At 35.2% G+C, this 21,686-nt stretch overlaps 1 protein-coding gene across 2 annotated transcripts in view; it reads left to right on the top strand.

Moving 5' to 3' along the window:
* Nucleotides 1-20,662, top strand: part of CENPL (centromere protein L) — a 32,656-nt gene extending 11,994 nt beyond the window's left edge. For both annotated transcript variants that reach the window (XM_031936913.1, XM_031936914.1), the window contains exons 2-5: nt 661-836; nt 3,696-3,947; nt 11,157-11,699; nt 19,053-20,662. In XM_031936913.1, the coding sequence (XP_031792773.1) occupies nt 663-836; nt 3,696-3,947; nt 11,157-11,699; nt 19,053-19,124 (1,041 nt within the window). In that variant the 5' untranslated portion in view covers nt 661-662 and the 3' untranslated portion in view covers nt 19,125-20,662. The remainder of the gene's footprint in view (nt 1-660; nt 837-3,695; nt 3,948-11,156; nt 11,700-19,052) is intronic.
* Nucleotides 20,663-21,686: the final 1,024 nt, after the last annotated feature.

Here is a 21,686-nt window from a genome sequence, read left to right as displayed (position 1 = left end):
TGAGAAACCATTCCAGTAGCTTTGCCAAAAAAAAACAAAACAAAAAAAAAACCAAAACCCAAATGGGGTCATGAAGAGTCAGACATGACTGAAAAACAATGAACAACAAATTCCCTCCCTGGTATTATCCTCTGTGTTAAAATCTGTCCTTCCAACATCCACCTGTGATGTACTTCTGAGTTTGATGTAACTGTGAATGTGTGTTCAACTTAATTTCTGAAAATATCCACTCATACATGACAAAATTGGGACCCTAATGCATTGCTTTTGGAGTTGTGAAATGATCCAATCATTCTAGAAAGCAATTTGGAACTATGCTCAAAGGGCTTTAAAACTGTATATCCTTTGATCCAGCTATAATATCACTACTAGGTCTGTACCCAAAGAAATTATAAAAAAGGGAAAAGGACCTACATGTACAAAAATGTTTATATGTAGCAGCTCTCTTTGTGGTGGCAAGGAACTGGAAATTGAATGGATGTCCATCAATTGGGGAATGAATGTAGTTATGTGTATGTGTTTGTATATGTCTGAATATATGTACATATAATATGTATGTATATATACATATAATAAGCATATCTGTATATACTGTAGTATATCTATAAAATTGTATTACTGTTTTAGTGTCTAAAATCTTATATTTTTCTTTTTGTATAGTTATGGACTCATTGAATGTGCCAGAATTCACTCCAAAACATGGGGTCCCTCCAAGGCTGAAAGATTACTTTACTGGTGCCAGCCCTTTTCAAAAACAACTAGCATCAGTCAGAAAGCAGACTCAGTTTGGTCAGACACCATCTCGAAGGAAAATTCCTCAGTGCTCACCATTGCAAGTAAGCTTTATGTAATCTTTTTATCTTACTTCAGGGGATCCATAGTTAACATATCAGCTAGATTTTGTTTTTATTTATTTATTTATTTTTTTAAACCATTGTACAGTGTGACTTCTTCAGATCTTTAATAGATGATTTCATCTCTTCCTGTGGACAAAAATAGGGTGCTGGCTAGCTTTGTGGTTATCAGTATAGGCTTACATTTATATAATGCTTTAACGTTTACTACAATGATTTTTTGGGGACCTAGTGTTTTTTTTTTTTTTTTTTTTTTTCCTTCTCTAGGCCCTACCCCTCTTCTGCCTGGTAATCGGGCCCAGCCTGTTTCTTTTCTGGAATTTGTACATAAGAGACTGGAAACATCAATGAGCCCACAGATGTTTATTAAGCACTTATTATGTACCAGTCACTATGCCAACTTCTGGAGATCCAACAACAAAAGTGAAAACATTTCCTGTCCTCAGGAAGTGGCTATATACTACATGCCCATGATGTGATTTTGTGGGGAGGATACTAGCAATAAGGAACATCAGGAAAGAGGAGCAAAAAAGACCAATATCATGAAAATCTAGAGACAAGAGAGTATACAGGAAGAGAGGATAGTCAATTATGTCTTATGCTGCAGAGAGATAAGGAAGATAAAGATTGAGGAAAAACTATCAAATCAGGCAATTAGAACATCACAAGTGACTTTGGAGAGGGCAATTTCATTTGAACAATGTATTTGGAAGCCAAATGGTAAAGGGTTGAGAAATGAGTGAGAGAAGATTAGGTTTCCACCTAATTTAATGTTGACAGATTTTTTCTAGGAGTTCACCTGAGAAAGTAAGGAGAATTTTAGGATGATGATATGGGGAGGAAGGGGAAGGATGGGTGTAAAGTTTTGTTTTCTTTAAAGAGTGGAAGAGACTTGGTGATATTTGTAGGTAGATGGTGAAGAGTCATTGAGAATACAGTTGAAATTAAATAATATAGGGGCAGCTAGGTGGTACAGTGGATAAAGCACCAGCCCTGAAGTCAGGAGGACCTGAATTCAAATTTGTCTTCAGACACTTAACACTTCTTGACTGTGTGACCCTGGGCAAGTCACTTAACCCCAATTGCCTCAGCCAAAAAAAAAAAAATAACATTAAAACCTGGCAACGTGTTAGTATGAATTTTTCTGTCTCTGTTCAGCTGTATATGAGTAGAAGTGAGATATTAAATAGTGGGCAATCTGACAGGTGTGTAGTGGTATCTTAGAGTTGTCTTAATTTGCATTTCTCTGATTAATAATGACTTGGAGCATCTTTTCATATGACTAGAAATAGTTTCAATTTCTTCATCTGAGAATTGTCTGTTCATATCCTTTGACCATTTTTCAATTGGAGAATGGCTTGATTTTTTATAAATTAGAGTCAATTCTCTATATATTTTGGAAATGAGGCCTTTATCAGAAACTTTGACTGTAAAAATATTTTCCCAGTTTATTGAAGCTTTAGTTCTTAGGAAACTTTTCCTTACATAGGATCTAAACTTGATTCTCTAAAGTTTCTGTCTATATTCTAGCATTTGTAATCTAGGAACAAAGCAGAGCAAGTCTAGTTCTTCCCCTCTTGTTTTTTTTTTTTTTTTTTTGCTGAGGCACTTGGGGTTAAATGACTTGCCCAGGGCCTCACAGCTATGAAGTATTAAGTGTCTGAGACCAGATTTGAACTCAGGTCCTCCTGATTTCAGGGCTGGTGCTCTATCCACTGGACCACTGAGCTGCCCCAGCCCCTCATGTGCTTGAAGAATGCTGTCATGTTACTCTTAAGTCTTTAGTTTTCTGTGCACAAGATCATCTAAGTACTTAAATGTATAGCTTGGCCAATACAGTCTCAGTGAGATGAGCATGTAATTGTTCATACAGATGTGGAAATATAAAGCTTGAGATCCTCAGTTCTTGTGTTTAATTTCTAGGTAAAGCGAAATTAGATATGAATGAACACATTTAAATTTTAATTCTTATTCTGAAAGACTGAAGCTATCAGGAAGCCAATTCCCTTCTCTGAAGTGCAATGATTTACAGCATCATTTATATGGTCTCTTTTTGTTCAGTTACCACACAAACCAGCTGCCAATCCTATTAATTCTTTACTGAATTACCTATAAGATACAAAAGGCATTGCTGCTGCATAAATGGAGCAAGACATAACTCATATTTTCCTTAAAGTTTACAAAGCACTTTGCTCAACATACTTTGCTCAAAAAGCAGTGATCAAATAGTAGGATACATTTTGTAATTGTATTGCTGTTTTTCTTCAAGATTTATAATGACAAAATGTCTAAAGAGCTTTTGAAATCTTCACTTTTAAAACATAACATATAAATACATATAGTCTGTTATCTGTATTGTTTGCCCATATAAACACTCCAGTACTAAATATTAATTTAAAGTTATTTTTCAGTTTATCTCTCACTATATTAATATATAAAATTTTACATGTGACATAGTTGAGAACCAGTAATTTAGTCATATACATCTTTTTGATTAATCTTCTATAAATATAGTTATGAGTTAGCGTTGTAAATGATGTTGAACTTATGAGTATAATGTTAGAGTTAGGGTATAAACAGAAGAATATCGTTCTGTGTTGAGCATCTACTGTGTACTAGTAGGGAAAACAGAGAAGGGTGGGAAAGGCCAAAAAAAAAAAAAAAAAAGCAAAGTGAGAAATAATTAAAGAGCTTATCTGTGATAGAGAGTGGTAAAATGCCATCAATACTTTTCAGAAATTATAGGCTAATTACCCTTGGATTAGCATATATAAAGTCTTAATCACTAAGAACAAATTTCCACTTTTATCCTTAAAACCTTAATGTTTCTCTTGATTTTAGGAAAATGTTGACCCACAAAAGATTGCCTTTCTTCTGAATAAACAGTGGACCTTATATTCGCTGACTCCCATGTATAAGTTCTCCTACACTAATCTTAAAAAGTATTCTACACTTCTAAAGGCTTTCGTTGCTGCTGAAAAGCAGAAAGGACTGGCTGTGGACATGGGAGAGGATTTTAAATTCAAAGTGATTTTCTCCATTCTCTCAGGAATGAAAGGAACACATCGGGACCCTGCAGCATTTCTTGTTCAGGTATGAGATATAATTGCCCATGCTTTTTTTCATGTTTATATGATTAAGACTGAATGGAATGTGTAGATAGCTGAGTGATTTTAATTTTCTACTGAACCTAGAAATTTTTAGTTGTGTGCCTTCTAGCTCTAGATATGATTTTAGAACCCATTTCCTGTTATTTATTAATCTGTTAATTTATAAAAATTTTATATTTTTATTTTGACAAATTAAATCAACTTTTATCTTTATGTACCTCTTTTGTGCTTTCTTCAATTTCATTTCTGCTGCCCACTTATACCTTCTTCTCTGATGCTTAATATTGGTTTCTTAAGCTTCTTCATCAAATGAACAGAAAAAGATTAAAATCAGCCCATATTAATCCTATGATGAGTGGATTCACAACTGGTGGATTAAAAGAACTGATCTAAGGAAAAATCTGAAACTTTTGATTTAATATAGATTATTGCTTCATTTGCACATTTTAATATTCTCCACAATAATATATATATATATATATATATATATATATATAATATTTGAATTAAATTCAGAACCACTGTCATTGAACATAAGATTTGGGGCACGGGGAATTCTCACCATTTATGATTTGGAAGTTATTTGCAGTATACTTATTGTAATACAAATTTTAGAAATTTTATGGTTAATAAAACTGAGAATTAGAGATTCCATAATATATGTCTTTGTGATTGACTTTTATTAAGTTTGGCTATGAGTCAGCAACTGCACCTATGACTATCAGGATAGAATCCAAAACAAATCAATTTATAGCATTTGCAGAATCTGAGAGATGGAGGGGACTTTAGAGGCCATCTAATCTAAATCATACTTGGATCAGAATCTTTGAGTGAAAACTTTAGGGCAAAAGAATCTGTTATCACCCAAAGAAATCCATTCCATTTTGTGGAAGCCATAATTTTAATGAAATAATTAGCAATAAACTGCAATTGTTTATTGGAATAAAGAAATTTTTCCTTATATTGACCTGAAGTAGGCCTTTTCTGTAACTTCCAAATTCTACCCTCTGTGGCCAAGCAGAATAAGTCTAATATCTTTTCCACGTAATATCTGTTCAAATATTTTTAGATAAGTCTCATGTTAGTCAATAGGCATTTATAGACACTGTTAAGTGTTAGGGATACAAAAGGAAAGGAAAATAATCTTTGCTCTTTAGGAGTTTATATTTTAATGTGGTTCACAGCATGTATGCAAACAAAGTATCTACAAGGTAGATACAGAGTAGATGGAAGTTAGGGAGAAAGGCACTTGCAACCAGAGGAACTAGGAAACACCTCCTATCAAATACATTTGAACTGAGTCTTGAGGGAAACAAAGACCTTCTCAGGGGAAGTGAAGAAGGAAAATTTCTGGGAATTGGAGGAACAGCCACAGAGAGAGACAAGGAGTAGTATATCCTATGTGAATAAGTCTGCTACTGCTGGACTGTAAAGTGTATGGAAAGGAGTCACATGTAAGAAAGCTGGAAAAATAGGGGTTCCAATGAAGAGCTTTTAATATCAACAGTTTAGATTTGATCCTAAATGAAATAGGGGCTTATTGAGTTAGGGGATAATGTGATTAGACCTGCCCTTCAGGAAAAATCATTTTGGTAGGTATGTGGATGATGGACTGGATAAAGGGGAGGCTTGAGTTAGTGGAAACAATTAGAAAACTATTGCAGTGGTCCAGATGAGGGCTGAGAATTACCTAGAACAGAATGGTAGTTATGTGAATAGAGAAGGGAATGAATGTAGAAAATGTTTTGGAGGTATAAATGATAAAATTTGGCAATTGCTTGAATTTGAGATTAGGAAGAAAAAGAAGTCAAGGTTAATGTTGCAGTGTTGAGCCTTGTTCACTTGGAGGATAGTCACATTCTCAACAGTAATAAGGAAGCTCAAAAGAGGAGTGGCTTTTTGGGGGAAGGATAATGAGTTCTGGCCATAGTCTTTCTCTTGAATTACATTCCTGTCACCAATTACCTACTGAATATTTCAAATTGGGATGTCCTTTAGAATATCTCAGATTCACTAAGTCTAAAACATATAAAACTTTTTGTCTTTCTCTACATAAATTTTATTTTTTTAAAGAATCACCTCATTATACTCAATTCAACCCAACCATTTCTTTCAAACTACCCAAATAATGATAACAATCATAACAGTATTGCCAATATTTTCATGTATATAAAATAAATAATTTGATTTTATTGGTTCCCTATAATTGGTCTTTAATGTTTACTTTATATTTCTCCTGAATGTTATATGTTGAATTTTCCCTTAAATTCTGGAGGGATTGTCACAAAAGCCTGAAAGTCTTTCAGTTCATTAAAATATCCATATTTTTTTTTCATTCCAGGATTATATTTAACTTTGTTCAGTAAATTAACCTTGAGGGTAATCCAGCTCTTTTGCTCCATGAAATATAATATTCCAAGACCCATGGTACTTGTACTTGTGCTTGAGATCATGTGACATTTCTCATTGAAAAAGAATGACTTTTTTTTTTTTTTTTAACTCCATTATCTTCCTTTCAGTATGAACCTAGATTTTCTCTGTCACCATAGTAATGATCCATGGTTGGAATCTTTCCTTTGATTACTCATTTTATTTATTTATTTTGTTTTTAGCAGCTGTTAATGTAATCAAATTGTAGTTCTGAGGTATGGGAAATGGTGCCCCAAATCTCAGGCCCTCTTTACTGTTATTTTCTGAGATCTGTCTTGGGGGCCAACCTTGGGCTCTCCTTCTCTAAGCCTCAGCTAGGACCCCTAATAAGACTGTCCCATAAATAATTTTGTTCACTGCCATCCCTCCAGTGGCTGCAAACTACAGCTGTCCTCTTTTCCTTGAAACTAAAACCAGGGATTCTGTTCTCCTGCAACTGTCCACAGTCAGTAGGGACACTAACCCTCAATATTGTTTTCACCAGGTATGTGCTAGCTCCTTCTTGTAGTCATAACCTGGGATGCATCTGGTTAGCAGAAATGTTCTTGGTGTCCCTTGACAAAGGAAAGTCCTCAATCTTTCCCTATTCAGCTGGCAGACCTCCCTCACTCCCCAGCACACACACATTGTCTGCAAAATAAAAATTTCTTGAGGCTAGAGGCTGCCCATCAATTTAGGTGCCCCCAAGGCTTCTTGTTTGTTGATTTTTTTTTCCCCCTAAGGCTATTGGGGTTAAGTGAGTTGCTCAGGGTCATACAGCTAAGAAGTATTAAGTGTCTGAGGCCACATTTGAACTCGGGTCCTCCTGACTTCAGGGTTGTTGCTCTATCCACTGTGCCACCTAGCTCCCTCTTGTTTGTTGATTCTTTAGAGTTGACCTGGGGGTATTTGTACTTCACTCAGGCTGAACCTTCATCCCTGCAGATCTGTTCTTTCCTGGGATTTTCTCAAATTGTCTTTGGAGAACAACTATTTTACTCTGTGTTTAGTTTGGCTGTTCTGAGGTGATGGTCTGTCTTTTTTTGTGGAGAAAATGTGGAGAGCTGAACGTTTTCTGACTTACTTTGCCATCTTTCAGAATCCTCTAGAGAAAGAAGCATTTTTGAGCAAAGTGAGTAATATTATTATATTTATATCTTTAGAATGTTACTTTGGTAACTGAGCAGATGAATTGCACAGAGGAGAGAACTTGAGAAAGCAGGGAAAGCAAATAGGAGTTTAGAACATTCATTGGAATAGTCTAGGAGGTGATAAGAGTCTGAATGGTAGCCTTGTGAGTAGACAGAAGGAAATAGATTTGAGAGAATTGACAAGATTTGGCAACTGGTTGGAATTAGGGACCTGAGGGGAAAAAAGAGCCAAGGATGACTTTGGGGCTGGAAGATAGAGAACCTGAAATATATAGTGATACCTTCATCAAAATAGAAGAGGGATCAGTGTAGGTGGGAGGACAGTATGTTCTGGTTTTGACATATGAAGTTTGAGGTGCCTTGGGAACATGCAGGTGGTGATAACTAGCAGGCAAAGGACAACTTCTGATTGTAAATTAGAAGGGAGATTTAAGGTTGGTGATACAGATTTAGGAGTCATTTGTGTGGAGATAAGTGAATTCACAGGAACTCATTCAGAGAAGAGGAAAAGGCCCAGAGCAGAGTTTTGGGTGACACCCACCCAAAGGGAAATGGATATGGATAATGATCTGGCAAAGGAAAGTAAGAAAGAGCAATGAGATGGGAAGAAAACCAGGAATAGGTGGTGTCATAGAAGCCAAGGGAGCCAGAAATATTCAGGAGAAGGGATACCTCAAAAGCAGAGTAGTCAAATAAAAGGTTATTGGATTTAGCAGTAAAAAAAAAAATTGGAAATTTTGGAGAGAATAGTTTCAATTGAATGGTGTAGTCAGAAGCCTTTTTGCAAGGCTTTGAGGAACTAGTGTGTTGTGAGAAACTGGAGACAACAAATATAGGCAATCTTAAAAAGAAAAAAATGGAAGCTTTTTATTTCCGAAACATAGAAAAGATAATTTTTCAACATTGACCTTTGGAAAACCTTGTGTTCCAGTTTCATCTCTTTCCCCTTACCTCTTCCTCTAGATGGCAAGTAATCCAATATATGTGTTAAACATGGTAAAAATATATGTAAATTGAATATAAGCATATATATTTATACAGTTATCTTGCTGCACAAGAAAAATCTGATCAAAAAAAGAAAAATGAGAAAGAAAATAAAATTCAAGCAAAAAACAACAAAAGAAATGCAAATGCTCTGTTATGATCCACATCAGTTCCTACAGTCCTCTTTCTGAGTGTAGATGGCTCTCATCATCACAGTCATTGGAATTGGCTTGAATCATCTCATTGTTGAGAAGAGCCACATCATCGTATAATCTTGCTGTTGCTGTGTACTGTATGCTGGTTCTGCTCATTTCACTTAGCATCAGTTCATGTAAGTCTCTTCAGGCCTCTCTGAAATTGTCCCTGCTGTTCAATTCTTAGAGAAAAATAATATTCCATAACATTCATATACCATAACTTATTCAGCCATTCTCCAATTGATGGGCATCTACTCAGTTTCCAGTTTCTTGCCCCTACAAAACGTGGGCTGCCACAAACATTTTTGCACATGTGGGTCCCTTTCCCTCCTTTATGATCTTTTTGGGATGTAAGCCCAGTAGAAACACTAGGCAATTTTTTTAAAATGGGGGTTTGGTTATGAAAGAGAAAAGAGAGAAAGGATTATAGCTTAAAGGGGATGGTAGCATCAAATGAATAATTATGTGACTAGTGAAAATCTCATCATAGTGATAGGAAGCTGGGAAGGAACTAATGTGTGGAGATAGCTGATGAGAGAAAGAGTAAGCTGTCAGGACGCAGAATGGTAGAGATCAGAAACATGAGCACTGGGACTTGGACAAGAAGATTGGCTGGCCATCTTTTCTTCAGAGACTAGAGCATTGGAGAGAATGGGGGGATGATGTGAAGCTTCTTGAGATAAGAAGTAGGGGAAAAGAAGGAGCTCACAGAAAATAGCTTCAATTTCCTCAGTAAAGTAGGAGATGAAAGCTTTTGTTAACATGTCTGTGAGAGGAGATAGCAAATAAGGGATTTGAACAAGGAAGAGATTTGAGGTAACTGTTGTGGGTAGTGTATTAATCAGGAGGAATATAAAATGCTATATAAAATTGAGAGTCCAGTTGAGATGAGTTAACAAATTTGTAATTGATCTGATTGCATGACTTTCTCCAAAGATTTTCAGTTGCACATTAGGATTGTTGAAGTTCTCAAATCTCTCCTCACTTTATTCTCCCCTTCACTCAACTGTCAGACAAGTAATCTTTCTAAAGCAAAGATTTGACCATATCATGCCTTCTATTCAACAGATTCTTTTATTAGACTTCCTTTGACCTTCAGGATTAAAGATTAAAAATCCTCTTGTATTCAAAGCTTTATGATCTGGTCCCTTCCTACTTGACCTTCAGGATCAAAGATAAAATCCTCTGGCATTCCAAACTTTATGACCTGCTCACTTCCTACTTGACCTTCAGGATCAAAGATAAAATCTTCTGGCATTAAAAACTTTATGACCTGATCCTTCCTATTTCCTATTTTTCCTGGTCCTTTCCCTTTCCTTCTTAAGCCTTACTACCCTCTCCTTCCCATACACTTGTGTACTCTAATCTAGTAACGTATGATCTCTTTGTTATTCTTTAAACAAAACATTTCATCTCCAGATTCTGGGCATTTTTGCTTGTTGTCCCGCATCTGGAATGTTCTCCCTCCTTGTTTGTTTCTCCTGACTTCCTTAAAATCTTAACCTAGATTCCACCTTCTGCAAGTCTTTTCTGGTCCTCCTTAATTCTAGTGGCTGGTACTTTGCATGTAGTTTTCCTGATAGAATGTGAGTTCCTTGAGAAGAGGAACCATCCTTTGTTTCCTGAATGCTTGAAACAGTGCTTGGTACATGATAGACCCCTTGGGCAGTCTGGTGAAGCTTGTGGATCCCTAATCAGAATAATATGTTTAAATGTCTAAAATAAGACAGTATGAAAAAGGAAAATAAAGATGTAATTTCCCTCCAAGTTTACAGACCCCTTGAAATCTATTTACAGACTTCTTAGGGTCTTCTGGATAGAGGTTCTGTAGAAGTCTTACTGTACTATATCCTTCCCAGACCATCATGCTGGAGAAAGGACTAGCTTTAAAGTGGGAAGACCTGAGTTCAAATTCTTCGTGGTCTACTTCCTCACTGGGCTAATTACTTAAATGTTCTTTTGTATGCTGCTTCATGTGGAAAGTGTTGGTTCAGAAGACTGCTGAGGTTACTCTAAGTTCTAGTTCTCTGGTCTTGTGTCTCTGGATATTGATACACTATGTTAAACAGGTTAAATGTGTGCACCATGCTCCAGTACTCTTGGCTTTTAATGGTTTTACAGTGATAAATGTATGATCATGAAAGTGGGAAGAAGACCTGATTTTTTTAAACCTTAATTGGAAAAAATCTTTGTGTCACATTTGTTCTATGGAAAGGGAGAGGAAAAGAATACCTGGAGATATTTTGAGTGATGTAAAAACAAAAGATATCAGTAAAATCTATTTTAAAAATCAATAAGAAGTTTAAAAAACTGTTCATTGAAAAGACATTTATTTTTTCATTTCTGATAGAGTATGTTGGTTGTTAAAATAAAAACAAATTAGGAGAAATAGGAATTTGTTCAGTGGGTGGTTGAATTTGAATCTTTTAATGTATTTTTTTTTTCTCACAGGTTGTATCCAAATCCCAACTATCATCAAATAATTCAGAAGATAAAGTGATATGGACAGGTTGGTTTTGCTGTGTACATGGAGACAGTCTTCTAGAGAATGTGCCAGATGATTTTACCTGTCTACCTTTGTTCCTTGCAAATGGAGCAGAGTCTAATACAGCCTTAATTGGAACTTGGTTTCAGAAAACCTTTGATTGTCGCTTTACTCGATTAACAATTAGTGCATTCAATCTTTCCTGGATGGCTGCTATGTGGACTTCATGCAATCTGGAACATTATAGGGCTGCTACAGAATTGCTTTGGTCTGTACCCTGTAGCCCTCAGAGTTTGGACATTTCTTATGCAATAAATCCTGAAGATGCAAAAGCTTTGTGGGACAGTGTCCACCAAACACCCGAGGAAATAACACAGGAGGAAGTGGACCTATTCATAGACTGCCTTTGTTCACATTTTCACAGACATTTCAAAATCAATTTATCAGCTACAAGATTGGTCTGTGTGTCAACATCTGTAGCTTCTGCACATACTGATGGGAAAATAAAGGTTAGTTGAGCAGTTGAATTATAATTAATGAGTTTTGCTTTATGACATACCTTATAAAACAAAGAGCAATTAGATTTTTTAAATTAACAATAAGGAAAGTGAAAAAAAATCATTTGTGTGAGTATGAGATCTGTACAATTTATTTATAGGTAGATTTATTTACAAAGAGGACAACTTTATTATACCATTGTACATAATGTATTTTTATTTCATTGATAAATTTCTGCTTGAGTTCTAACTTTCCCACTTAATTTTTATGCTGCTTTAAGATTTGTAAAGTGTTTACATATATATATATATATATATATATATATATATATACACACATACATACACACATATATGTAAATATGTGTATATATATATAATATCTCATTTGAGGATTCTTACAACAACTTTATGGAATAGATGTTTTCATTTATTTATTTTTGCTGAGGCAGTTGGGGTTAAGTGACTTGCCCAGGGTCCCACAGCTAGGAAGTATTAAATGTCTGAGGCCAGATTTGAACTCAGGTTCTCCTGAATTCAGGGCAGGTGCTCTACCCACTGCACCATCTAGCTGCTGTATTAATAGGTGCTATTATTATCCTCATTTTACAGATGAGGAAACTGAGACCAAGAGAGGTTATATTACTTGCCCAGAGTCACATAGCTAGTGAATGTCTGAAGCTGCCTTTGAATTTACTCTATTCATGGTGCCATCCAGCTGTCTATGGACAAATTATTTGACCTGAATAATCCTGTTTCCTTTACTATAAAACAGGACACGGACAGGGAGCCAGAAGTTCTGACTCTGATGCTATCTGGCTTTGGGCAAGTCATTTTACATCTCTGGGCCTTGACTTTGCCTTCTGTAAAATGAAGGGGTTGGACTTAAGGGTTCTTACTCTTTTTTTGTGGTTTGGATTCCTTTGGTGCTTTGATAAAGCCTGTGGGATCCTCAAAATACAATTTGTAAATGCTTAAAATAAAATGCATAAGATTTCCAAAAAATCCAGTTCTCTTGAAATAGTTAACAAAATAGAAGAAAAGCACAAGTTCACATGCTTCAAATAAAGATAATCCAAAAGGTCCTTGCTAGTGATCAGTCCCATGAGTTTATGTTCCTTTGAGCCTATATGAAAGAAAGACTTACTACAGGTAAAAAAGGTAAACCATGTCCTATAAATTTAAATCCATATCATCTGTGAGAAGATTTGTCTATTCAAATGTCTTTTGTAGATTGTTTCTATTATAGTAATAGCTAGCTTTTATATAGTGCTTTAAGGTTTGCAAGTGCTTTACAAATACTTCATTTTAGAGATTGTGAGGGATATGCTATTATGATCCCCATTTTACAGATGAGGAAACTGAGGCAGACAGAGGTTTAATTGACTTGCCCAGGGTCCCACATCTAGTAAGTTTCTGAGGCCAGATTTGAACTCAGGTCCTCCTGACTCCAAGTTCAGCACTCTGTCCACTGAGTCATCTAGCTACATCAACCAACAAGGTAAGTTACTAAGGCTTAAAAACTGTGTAAGCACTTTAATTGTGAGTTTAAGTTTAAACAATATAAAATATAAATCATCATAGAACTGAAATGAGCTTGAGTTTTTATTATGTGACAGCAATTTTAGCAGCTAAAGGCTCACACTTTTTGTCTTTTTTTTTTGTTTTGTTTTTGTTTCTAAGAAGTGTTTTTTTAAGGGGGATGAGGGAAGTAGGTTGGGGAGACTGAGTTTCCCTGTCTCCCACAGGCTGGAAGTTCAGGGGCCATTCTGGGACAGATCCTAATGTTGACTGGTTCAGAAGCTTTGTATGTCCAGTCTATGCCATTGTACCCTTCTGTAAATAAAAAAATAGTAAAAATAATAGCTAACATTTTATTTACTGTCTACTGAGTGCTAAGCCTTTTGTTAAGCACTTTATATTTTCTCATTTGACCTTCATCCCAACAACTCTTTGAGATAGGTGGTGTTACTTTCCCTATTTTACAGATACTATTTTACAGAACTGAGGCCAACAGAGGTGAAGTGACTTGCCCTCTTAAGAATCATATAGCTAGTAAGTGTCTGAGGTTGGGTTCGAAATTTGGCTTTTCTGGCTCCAGACCCCCAAGCTCTATCTACTCTCTCTACTGTACCATTTAGCTACCCTTTGCTCCTGGGGCTCACCATATTAATGTTGGGTTGTGTATGGACATATCATTAGTGTTAGTTATACTTTAGCATTTATTGCCCCATCTGACCCTAGAGTTCTTGATAGCTGAAGTTGCCAGATAAATGACCTACGAATGTATGAAATGATTATAACAAAATTACATCTCCAAAAATTAGCCTTTAAGTATCACAGAATCTCAGGTAGCCAAAGCAACCCTCAGTGACCATGTAGTCTAAATTGAAGCAGAATTCTTTCCACAATTCTCTAGTGGAAGGGAATCTACTGTGTCCCAAAAGAGTTTATTTCACTTTGAGACAGTTTTAATTGTTAGGAAATCTTTATATTGTACTAAAATCTGTCCATTTACAATTTATACTCATTTTGTCTTGCCAATGGGCAGAGTTGGGCATGATAAACTCTTTTTCTTGAAAATGTTTCAATCCTGTTTCTCCTTTCCCCTCTGCCAAATTAAACCTTTTTCAGTTTCTTTTATCCTCATGTAGTGTAGACTTGATAGTTGTCTCACCATTGTGGTTACCATATTTTGGACACATTCCAATTTATCATTGTCTTCTAAAATGGAGTTCCCCAAAATGAAGACAGTATTCCAGAGGGAGGCCTGTGCATAGTGGAGTTCATCAGGATTATCATCTTCCTTTTGTAGACAATATGCTTTTCTCTAGAAATATAACCTAGTATCTCATTAGCATTTTTGATTGCTAAATCATGCTGTTTACTCTTCATAAAATCTTGAACTCTTTTTTCAGAATTGATGTCTAGTCATGTCTTTGCTATTCCATACTTATGAAGATGATTTTTTTGAACTTATTTAATCCTGTTACATTTCATCTTCTCTTATTTGGCTCATTTTTTTATTCTTTTTAGATCCTTTGTCTTCCAACATTTTAGCTTTTATTCTTAATTTCTTGTTAAGTGCAGATTTATTAAGGATTTTGTTAAATCATTGATAAAAATGCCACATGTAGCACAAGGCCATAGAAAAAGTGGCATTCCCCATTCATTCCCTCCTTCCAAGTTGAAAATTCCCTATTAATGACTCTTATTTGGTATATAGTCTTGCAGCTCATTTAGATTTTTTTTTTTTTTTTTTTTTTGGCTGGGGCAATTGGGATTAAGTGACTTGCCCAGAGTCATATATAAGCCTTTTTGAGTTTCATCTTATTTAAATGTCATATGACAGCAGCTGTATTATCCATTAAGAAAATACTGAGTTAAGTAATGCTTTTTATTTATTGATAATTGTACCTACCTTCATTTGAAAATTAGTAATGTATTTGTATATGAAACATTGAGTTTGCTGAAGGTATCTAGTTCAACAATCATTTATTTTGTGCCTCCTTTTTACAGAGTAGGAAAGCAAAGACAATCATCAGCAAACTCATACAATAGCATTTATATAATTTTAAGGTTTGAAAAATGCTTTTCATATATCCTTTTATCTTCACAACAGTCCTGTGAGGTAGATGCTATTATTTTTATTTCCATTTTACTGATGAGGAAAATGAGAGGTTAAACAATGAAAAATCATCTCTACCTCAAGTAGCTTACATCTTTCTGGGTGATACAACATGAAAATTAAGAAGAAAGATTTAAGGAATGGTAAAGCACTGACAATTAGAAGTACCAAGAAAGACTTCTTTGTAGAAGTTTGTATTTGAGATGAGCCTTGATCTGAAGAATACTCCAACAGGTTCAGGAGTGGAAGCATTATGGCAGCAGGAAATGAAAGACTAAGTTCAGGGAACAAAGTTGGCCAACTGTTAGTTTGAATGTCAAATGTGTAAAGGGGAAATAATAGGAAATGAGTCTAGAAATTGAACTGGAGCTCAATTGTGAAGGGTTTTAAGTGGCAGGCTGAAAATTTTGTGTTTTATCCTAGAATCAATAGGCAGCCACTGAAGATTCTCATTCAGGGAATGACATTGAAAAATCTGTATTTCCAGGACTTTTTTTTGGCAGTTTGTGGACAATGAAGAAGGAAGGGTGCTCATTTGTGATTTGTGGAGCTCCCCAGAATTCAGCAGGGATTTGTTTCATGACCTCTAATCTAGCCCTCATTTGGTACACAAGGAAAGCATGAGAGACTGTTATATCTATAGCATTCTCCTAATGAGGCAGCAAGGTGCCATGGTACATAAGAGTATTGGATTTGGTGACAGCAATATCCGAGTTTGGATACTAGCTAAGTCTGTAATCCTGGGCAAACCATTTAACTCTTCCCATACTCAGGTTTCTCATATGTAAAATGGTGATAATAACCTTAATAACTTTTTAAAATGTTAGCTATTATTACTGCTGCTACCAGGACAGCTTTTCTGTCAGAAAATGAGGTTTGGGGAGACCTCTTGGTTTTTAATGAACTGTTTGCTGCCTTTTTTTTTTTTAATTATTATTATAGCTTTTTATTTACATGCATGGGTAATTTTATATGCATGGGTAATTTTACAACATTGACAATTGCCAAACCTTTTGTTCTAATTTTTCCCTTCCTTCCCCCCATTCCTTCCCCCAGATGGCAGGTTGACCAATACATGTTAAATATGTTAAAGTATAAATTAAATACAATATAAGCATACGTGTCCTAATAGTTATTTTGCTGTACAAAAAGAATCGGACTTTGAAATAGTGTACTGTTGAACTGCTGCCTCTTAGTGACATAAATGATTTCATGGGTAATCAGGCAACAGAAGGTATTGGTTTTAGCCAACAAATGTTTAATATTAAACTATTTTTAGGTGCCCACTGTGTGTTAAGTACTAGAAAAACAAAAAGCATGCAAAAGCATTGCAGCATTTTCCCAGGAATTAAACCAAACTTGCTGGTCCATTCTTTGTAGACACCTGCTTTTTACTCGTTTTGCAGTTGGGATATTCACTCTTCTCCAGTCTTGTGAGATTTTTGTTTTAATAAAGTTGCAGTGGTTTGATAATCCCATAACTAGGCAAGAGCTGAGGAACCTTAGAGGTCATCTATCCAACTCCTTTATTTTGATGAGGGAAGGGAAGCTCAAAATATATTAAAGCACTTGTCTGAGATCATACAGCTAGTAAGTGGCAGAGCCAAGTAGAGCCAAGATTCAAAGTGAGGTCTTCTTATCGTAAATAGGGCACTTGTTCCATTATACAATAATAGTAACAATAATAAAGGTTTGCAGCCTTTTACGGGCGCATGCTGTCCTTAAAGAATTAATGTAGTTTTGCTTTTTTTTTTAAGTTTAATCTGTACTAAGACTTTTGGGACATCTTATATTCAATCGTCACAGGATAATGTATGATCACAGTTTAGATCTTGAAGGGATTCTATAGTCCTGTGAAAGAGCAATACTTTCAGGTATTCTCTCCATTTTACAGATGAACAAACTAATTCTCAGACTGTCAAGTGACTTGTTTGTGATACTACTAGTAATGCACTAGAGAGAGGTGGGGCTTCTGTGCTCTTTCCATTTATATCACGTAGTACCTCTAACCAAATGTGCAGGTATTTTCCTTCGGCAATGTGATTCAATAGAAATCACCCTGGCTCTGTTGTCAGAGGATCTGCATTTGAATCCTTTTGTCAGTTTTCTCATCTATTAAATGAGGGCTTTGGACCAGATGATTTCTAAGGTTTCTCTCAGTTATAAATCTGTGATCCTCTGACTTTCTGGGCCTGTTGGTTTGAATTTGTTGAGGTTAGACAGTTTTGTTATTTATAATGCCTTACATCCCTCTTGATCTTATAAATCTTCTGGTAAAAAAGGAATTCAGTTAAGCAAAACAGACCATCACACTGACCATGCAACAGCATCTCCTTTGATCTGTATTTATAGCCCATCACTGCTTTTCAGAGAGGAGAGTTAGGATTCAAAATTAGACCTGTAAGATAGGGATTGGTTATTTAGATTCTTCCATCTTCTCACCATTTCTGTTTTATCTTTCCCTATCTAAATGTATGGTAGAAAAAAAGGAGCAAAGTAAGAACTGAGTAAGTAGTTCTCTCCAGTATCCATTAATATCAAACCATCTCTAATGAGAAATGTTCTTTGTCCTGCTAAAGATTTTTCTCTTTCTCCGAAATCTTTTTTAAATAAACCTCTTTATATTTCCTATTGTGTTCATCACTAGCCTCAATCATTTGGAGCTGAGCTATATGTGGCTTCTGACACTCCTTTTCTACATTTTTTTCTCAACTGCTTTTTCATCTTCTTCTGTAAGTCTTTCAAAGATGTAAGCTGTACAATGAATTCCTCTCATTTGCTAGACAGTGCCTATTTTTTTCTTCTTCAAAATCTGATTGATCCTACTTCCATAATGCTGTCTCCATTTGACAAATGGATGGGTAAGAATCAAGTCAAGAAAATATGAATATTCAAAAGCTGAAGCAAAGAGTTGCTATTTCCAAAATGTTTTTTTCCCCTCTAATTCCCTTTTACTAAAGATAGTCCTTTTTCCTGAGGAGGGAGATCTCTGCTTCTAACTACACCTTCCTGCTTCCACTAATTTTTCTTGTGTAGGAAGAATTTCTTTAACCTGTGCCTCTCAGTTACCAGGACTGATTTAGCATATCTGGTTCCTATATCAGAAATGTTGCACACTACTAAGATCACTAGATCTTTTTTATACAAATTGTTATCTTGTTGTCTTATTCTTCTGAAGCTGATTTTTTTTGGTACAAATATCAGAATGTACATTTATTTTTGTTAGTTTAATTAGATTGAGGGCTCTAGCCAGCTGAAATGTTTGTATCCTGAATCTGTCATTCAGTGTTATCTACTATGTCTTGTTTTGGGTCATCTGCAGATTTGATGAACATGCTATTTATGTTTTTATCCAAGTTATTGACAAAAATTTGGAACTACACAAAGCTACAGCTCCTTGGGCTTTTGCACTGGAGAGCTCTGCCATGTTGACATTGAATCATTAACTGCTCCTCCCATTTATCTTTATCCTTATTTTTCTTATAGGATAGCATTACACAAGCACACACACCCACACTCATATTTCATAGAGGAAAAAGGATTTTCCATGGTTATTCATAAAATGCCATGCCTGACAGCAGAAATCAAGTATTAAATGCAGTGTTTAGCTCTATTTTGTTTAATAATGATAATATTCTATCAGTATGATGTAAAAATGGTATTGTAATTCAAATAAACTGCTTTTCAACATATTTCTTTTGCTATAGTTTAACCTCAAATATTTCTTTCTTTTGCAGATTCTTTGTAGCAAATATCTGATTGGAGTGTTGACATTTCTGACAGAACTGGCAGTTTTTCAAATTGAGTGACTTTATGGGGACTATGCCTTGTGAATTGCTTATATACTGTTTTTACCAGTAAGCTGTTTGGCTGAAATGGGCCTGATATGTGATCATTGCTACTGCCTGAAGTGGCCATAGGTTTTCACATCCATCATGGTGCCTGAAGTGTCTCAGTAGGGAAGTCTAACAAGGAGCCATAAGAATGGAGAAAGCAGCAGTGGCTGATTCGTCATACAAGATGACCTTCAATGGCAGCTCCCAGCACTGTTGGAAATTGCTGATTTTCACTGTACATCACCATTTTTATTTCATTGGAACTCCTCTTTGAAATAGGCGTGGGGCACCAAAACAATTTTTTAAAAACTACATTTGAAAGCTTAAGCCCAATTAGCATCCTATACTCATCTAGTTAGTTTTATCCATTAAAAAACTTTCCCAAGATATTCTAATTCATTTTTTTCTGGAGTAAAACAAAAGCATTTGCAGAGAAAAAGCAAGAGGGAATAGATTAATGTGCAAAACTTTGGCTGCTAATCTGCTTTTTTTTTTTTTTTTTTTTTGTAATGACATTACTTATTTTGCACTATTGAATTAAATATGCAGATTTTAATGACAAAGTGTTTGATTTTAAAATTATAATTTTTAAGGTTTTGATTTTCATCTCTGTATATAGAGAAACAGTTTTATTTTCTCTTACCCAACGACTTCTCAGTTTAAAAAATTCTATTTGAAGGCAAAATTGGCTGCTTAACTTGTACTCCAATTAATTTACTTAAGCAAAATTAAGTACCTACTTGGCAGATACTAAACCCAATCAATGATCAATGAATTAATATATTACTGGATTTAAGCTTTTTGAGGGCAAGGATTGTTGTATTTTTGCTCTTTTTTTATACGTCTAGCACTTAGAACTTATTTGTTTATTGCCACACTAATGCTTATTATTTAAAAAAAAAATAAAACTGAAAGGCACAAAGAGGTTGCAGATGAAGGAAAAGGTGACTTTTTGGGAAGACAAAGAAGTTGGCATAACTGGTTTATTGGGCGCCCAAAGGTAATAAAAGACAATTTTTGAGATAGTAGGTCAGCTTACTTTGCAGTGCTCATAGTTTGCATAAGAAAAAAGACAGTCATTGAGATGGATTGCATTTTAGGTACCAAAATCTACTGGAGAGGATGAAGAGGCAGAGAAATTCTGTTTTATAACTTTACAAAATGCTTCAAATTAAGTAAGCATATTTTGATATACTTAATGACTTCAGTACAACTATAGGCACAGGGGAAAATGAAAAGCATTTTGGAACATAACTCAAGTTTAAAGATGAAAGAAGCCAAAGACTTGCAGACTATTCAGGAGCCTTAAACCTATATACCATGAATATTTTATTGAAGAAGGAATGACGAGGTTTTAAAAAATTAGCTTGTACAGGAAACTGGTTATTGATGAGAGTTCTATTAGACTCACTTATTGACTAGTGGAAGCAAAGATCAAGTTCAACATCAGATTAGAAGTTTACACCAAACTGAATCAAACAAGCAGATGTTCTCAAAAAAAAAAAAAAAAAGACAAAATAGAAAAAAGGCAAAATTAATGAATTTGAATATCACCATTTCCTGCAAAATCTTAAACAATATAAGAAAAACCTAGATAAAGCTATTCAGCAAGTTGGGGAAATGCTCTAGGGAATTTATGGGAAAATATAAACAAGAATGACACAAGAAAACAAGATATGAATGGGTTGCTATCTTTACCATTGAAGAAATTGCTAAAAGCACACATTCATTGAAATGCTGAAATTTCTTCAGTAAAGAAGAAATGAATTCTTTTAGAGGAAGAAAACAATCTAAACTGAGAAATCAGCACCTGAGAGATTAGGAAAACTTTCCTGTTCACAGGTGATGACTGTCTACACATGATGAAGACTGAGTTTGTGTTTTTACTCAGTATTTTAAATTGAACTTTGCTGTAAGCCTTTATTTTTGGGGGGAGGGTGGGGATGTGGGGAAAGGGAGACAACTGGGGCTAAGTAACTTACCCAAGGTCATCCAGCTAGCAAGTGTCTGAGAGCAGGACTCAGATCCTCCTGACTCCAAGGCTGATGCTCTATCCACTGCACCACCTTGCTGCCCGTTTGTTTTATAAACATTTCACATTTACAATTAAAACAGTTAAAAATCTGAATGTGGTTTTGCTAAAAATTATTTTTGAATAGCAACATTTAGGCTATATAAGCTTATATATAAAAACAAGTTATGTATTAGTCTTGGTAACAGTTGCTGGTCTAATATGTATTGTAACCACCTGGGTGCTCCTATTTCCCTAGTTGTAATTTAACTTTTTACATTAGAGAAGGTTCACCTTCCAAATATAATTATCTGATTCAATTCAAAGCCTCAATCTGTGTTTTCACTTCCTTTCACTCTTAATTCTCTGTAGTTTGGCTTCCATCCTCATTATTTAAATTGAAATCACTCTCTCCAGAGTGATCCGAGATTTCTGAGTTACATCTAATGGCCATTTCTTAGTCTTTATCCATCCATCCTTAATTTCTCTGTAGTCTTGACACTACCACTTCTTGATACTTATTT

Source organism: Sarcophilus harrisii, chromosome 4, assembly GCF_902635505.1.
Source record: "Sarcophilus harrisii chromosome 4, mSarHar1.11, whole genome shotgun sequence".
Lineage (NCBI taxonomy): Eukaryota > Metazoa > Chordata > Mammalia > Dasyuromorphia > Dasyuridae > Sarcophilus > Sarcophilus harrisii.
The sequence above is the reverse complement of the archived record's forward strand: the minus strand, read 5'-3'. Positions and strand labels throughout refer to the sequence as shown.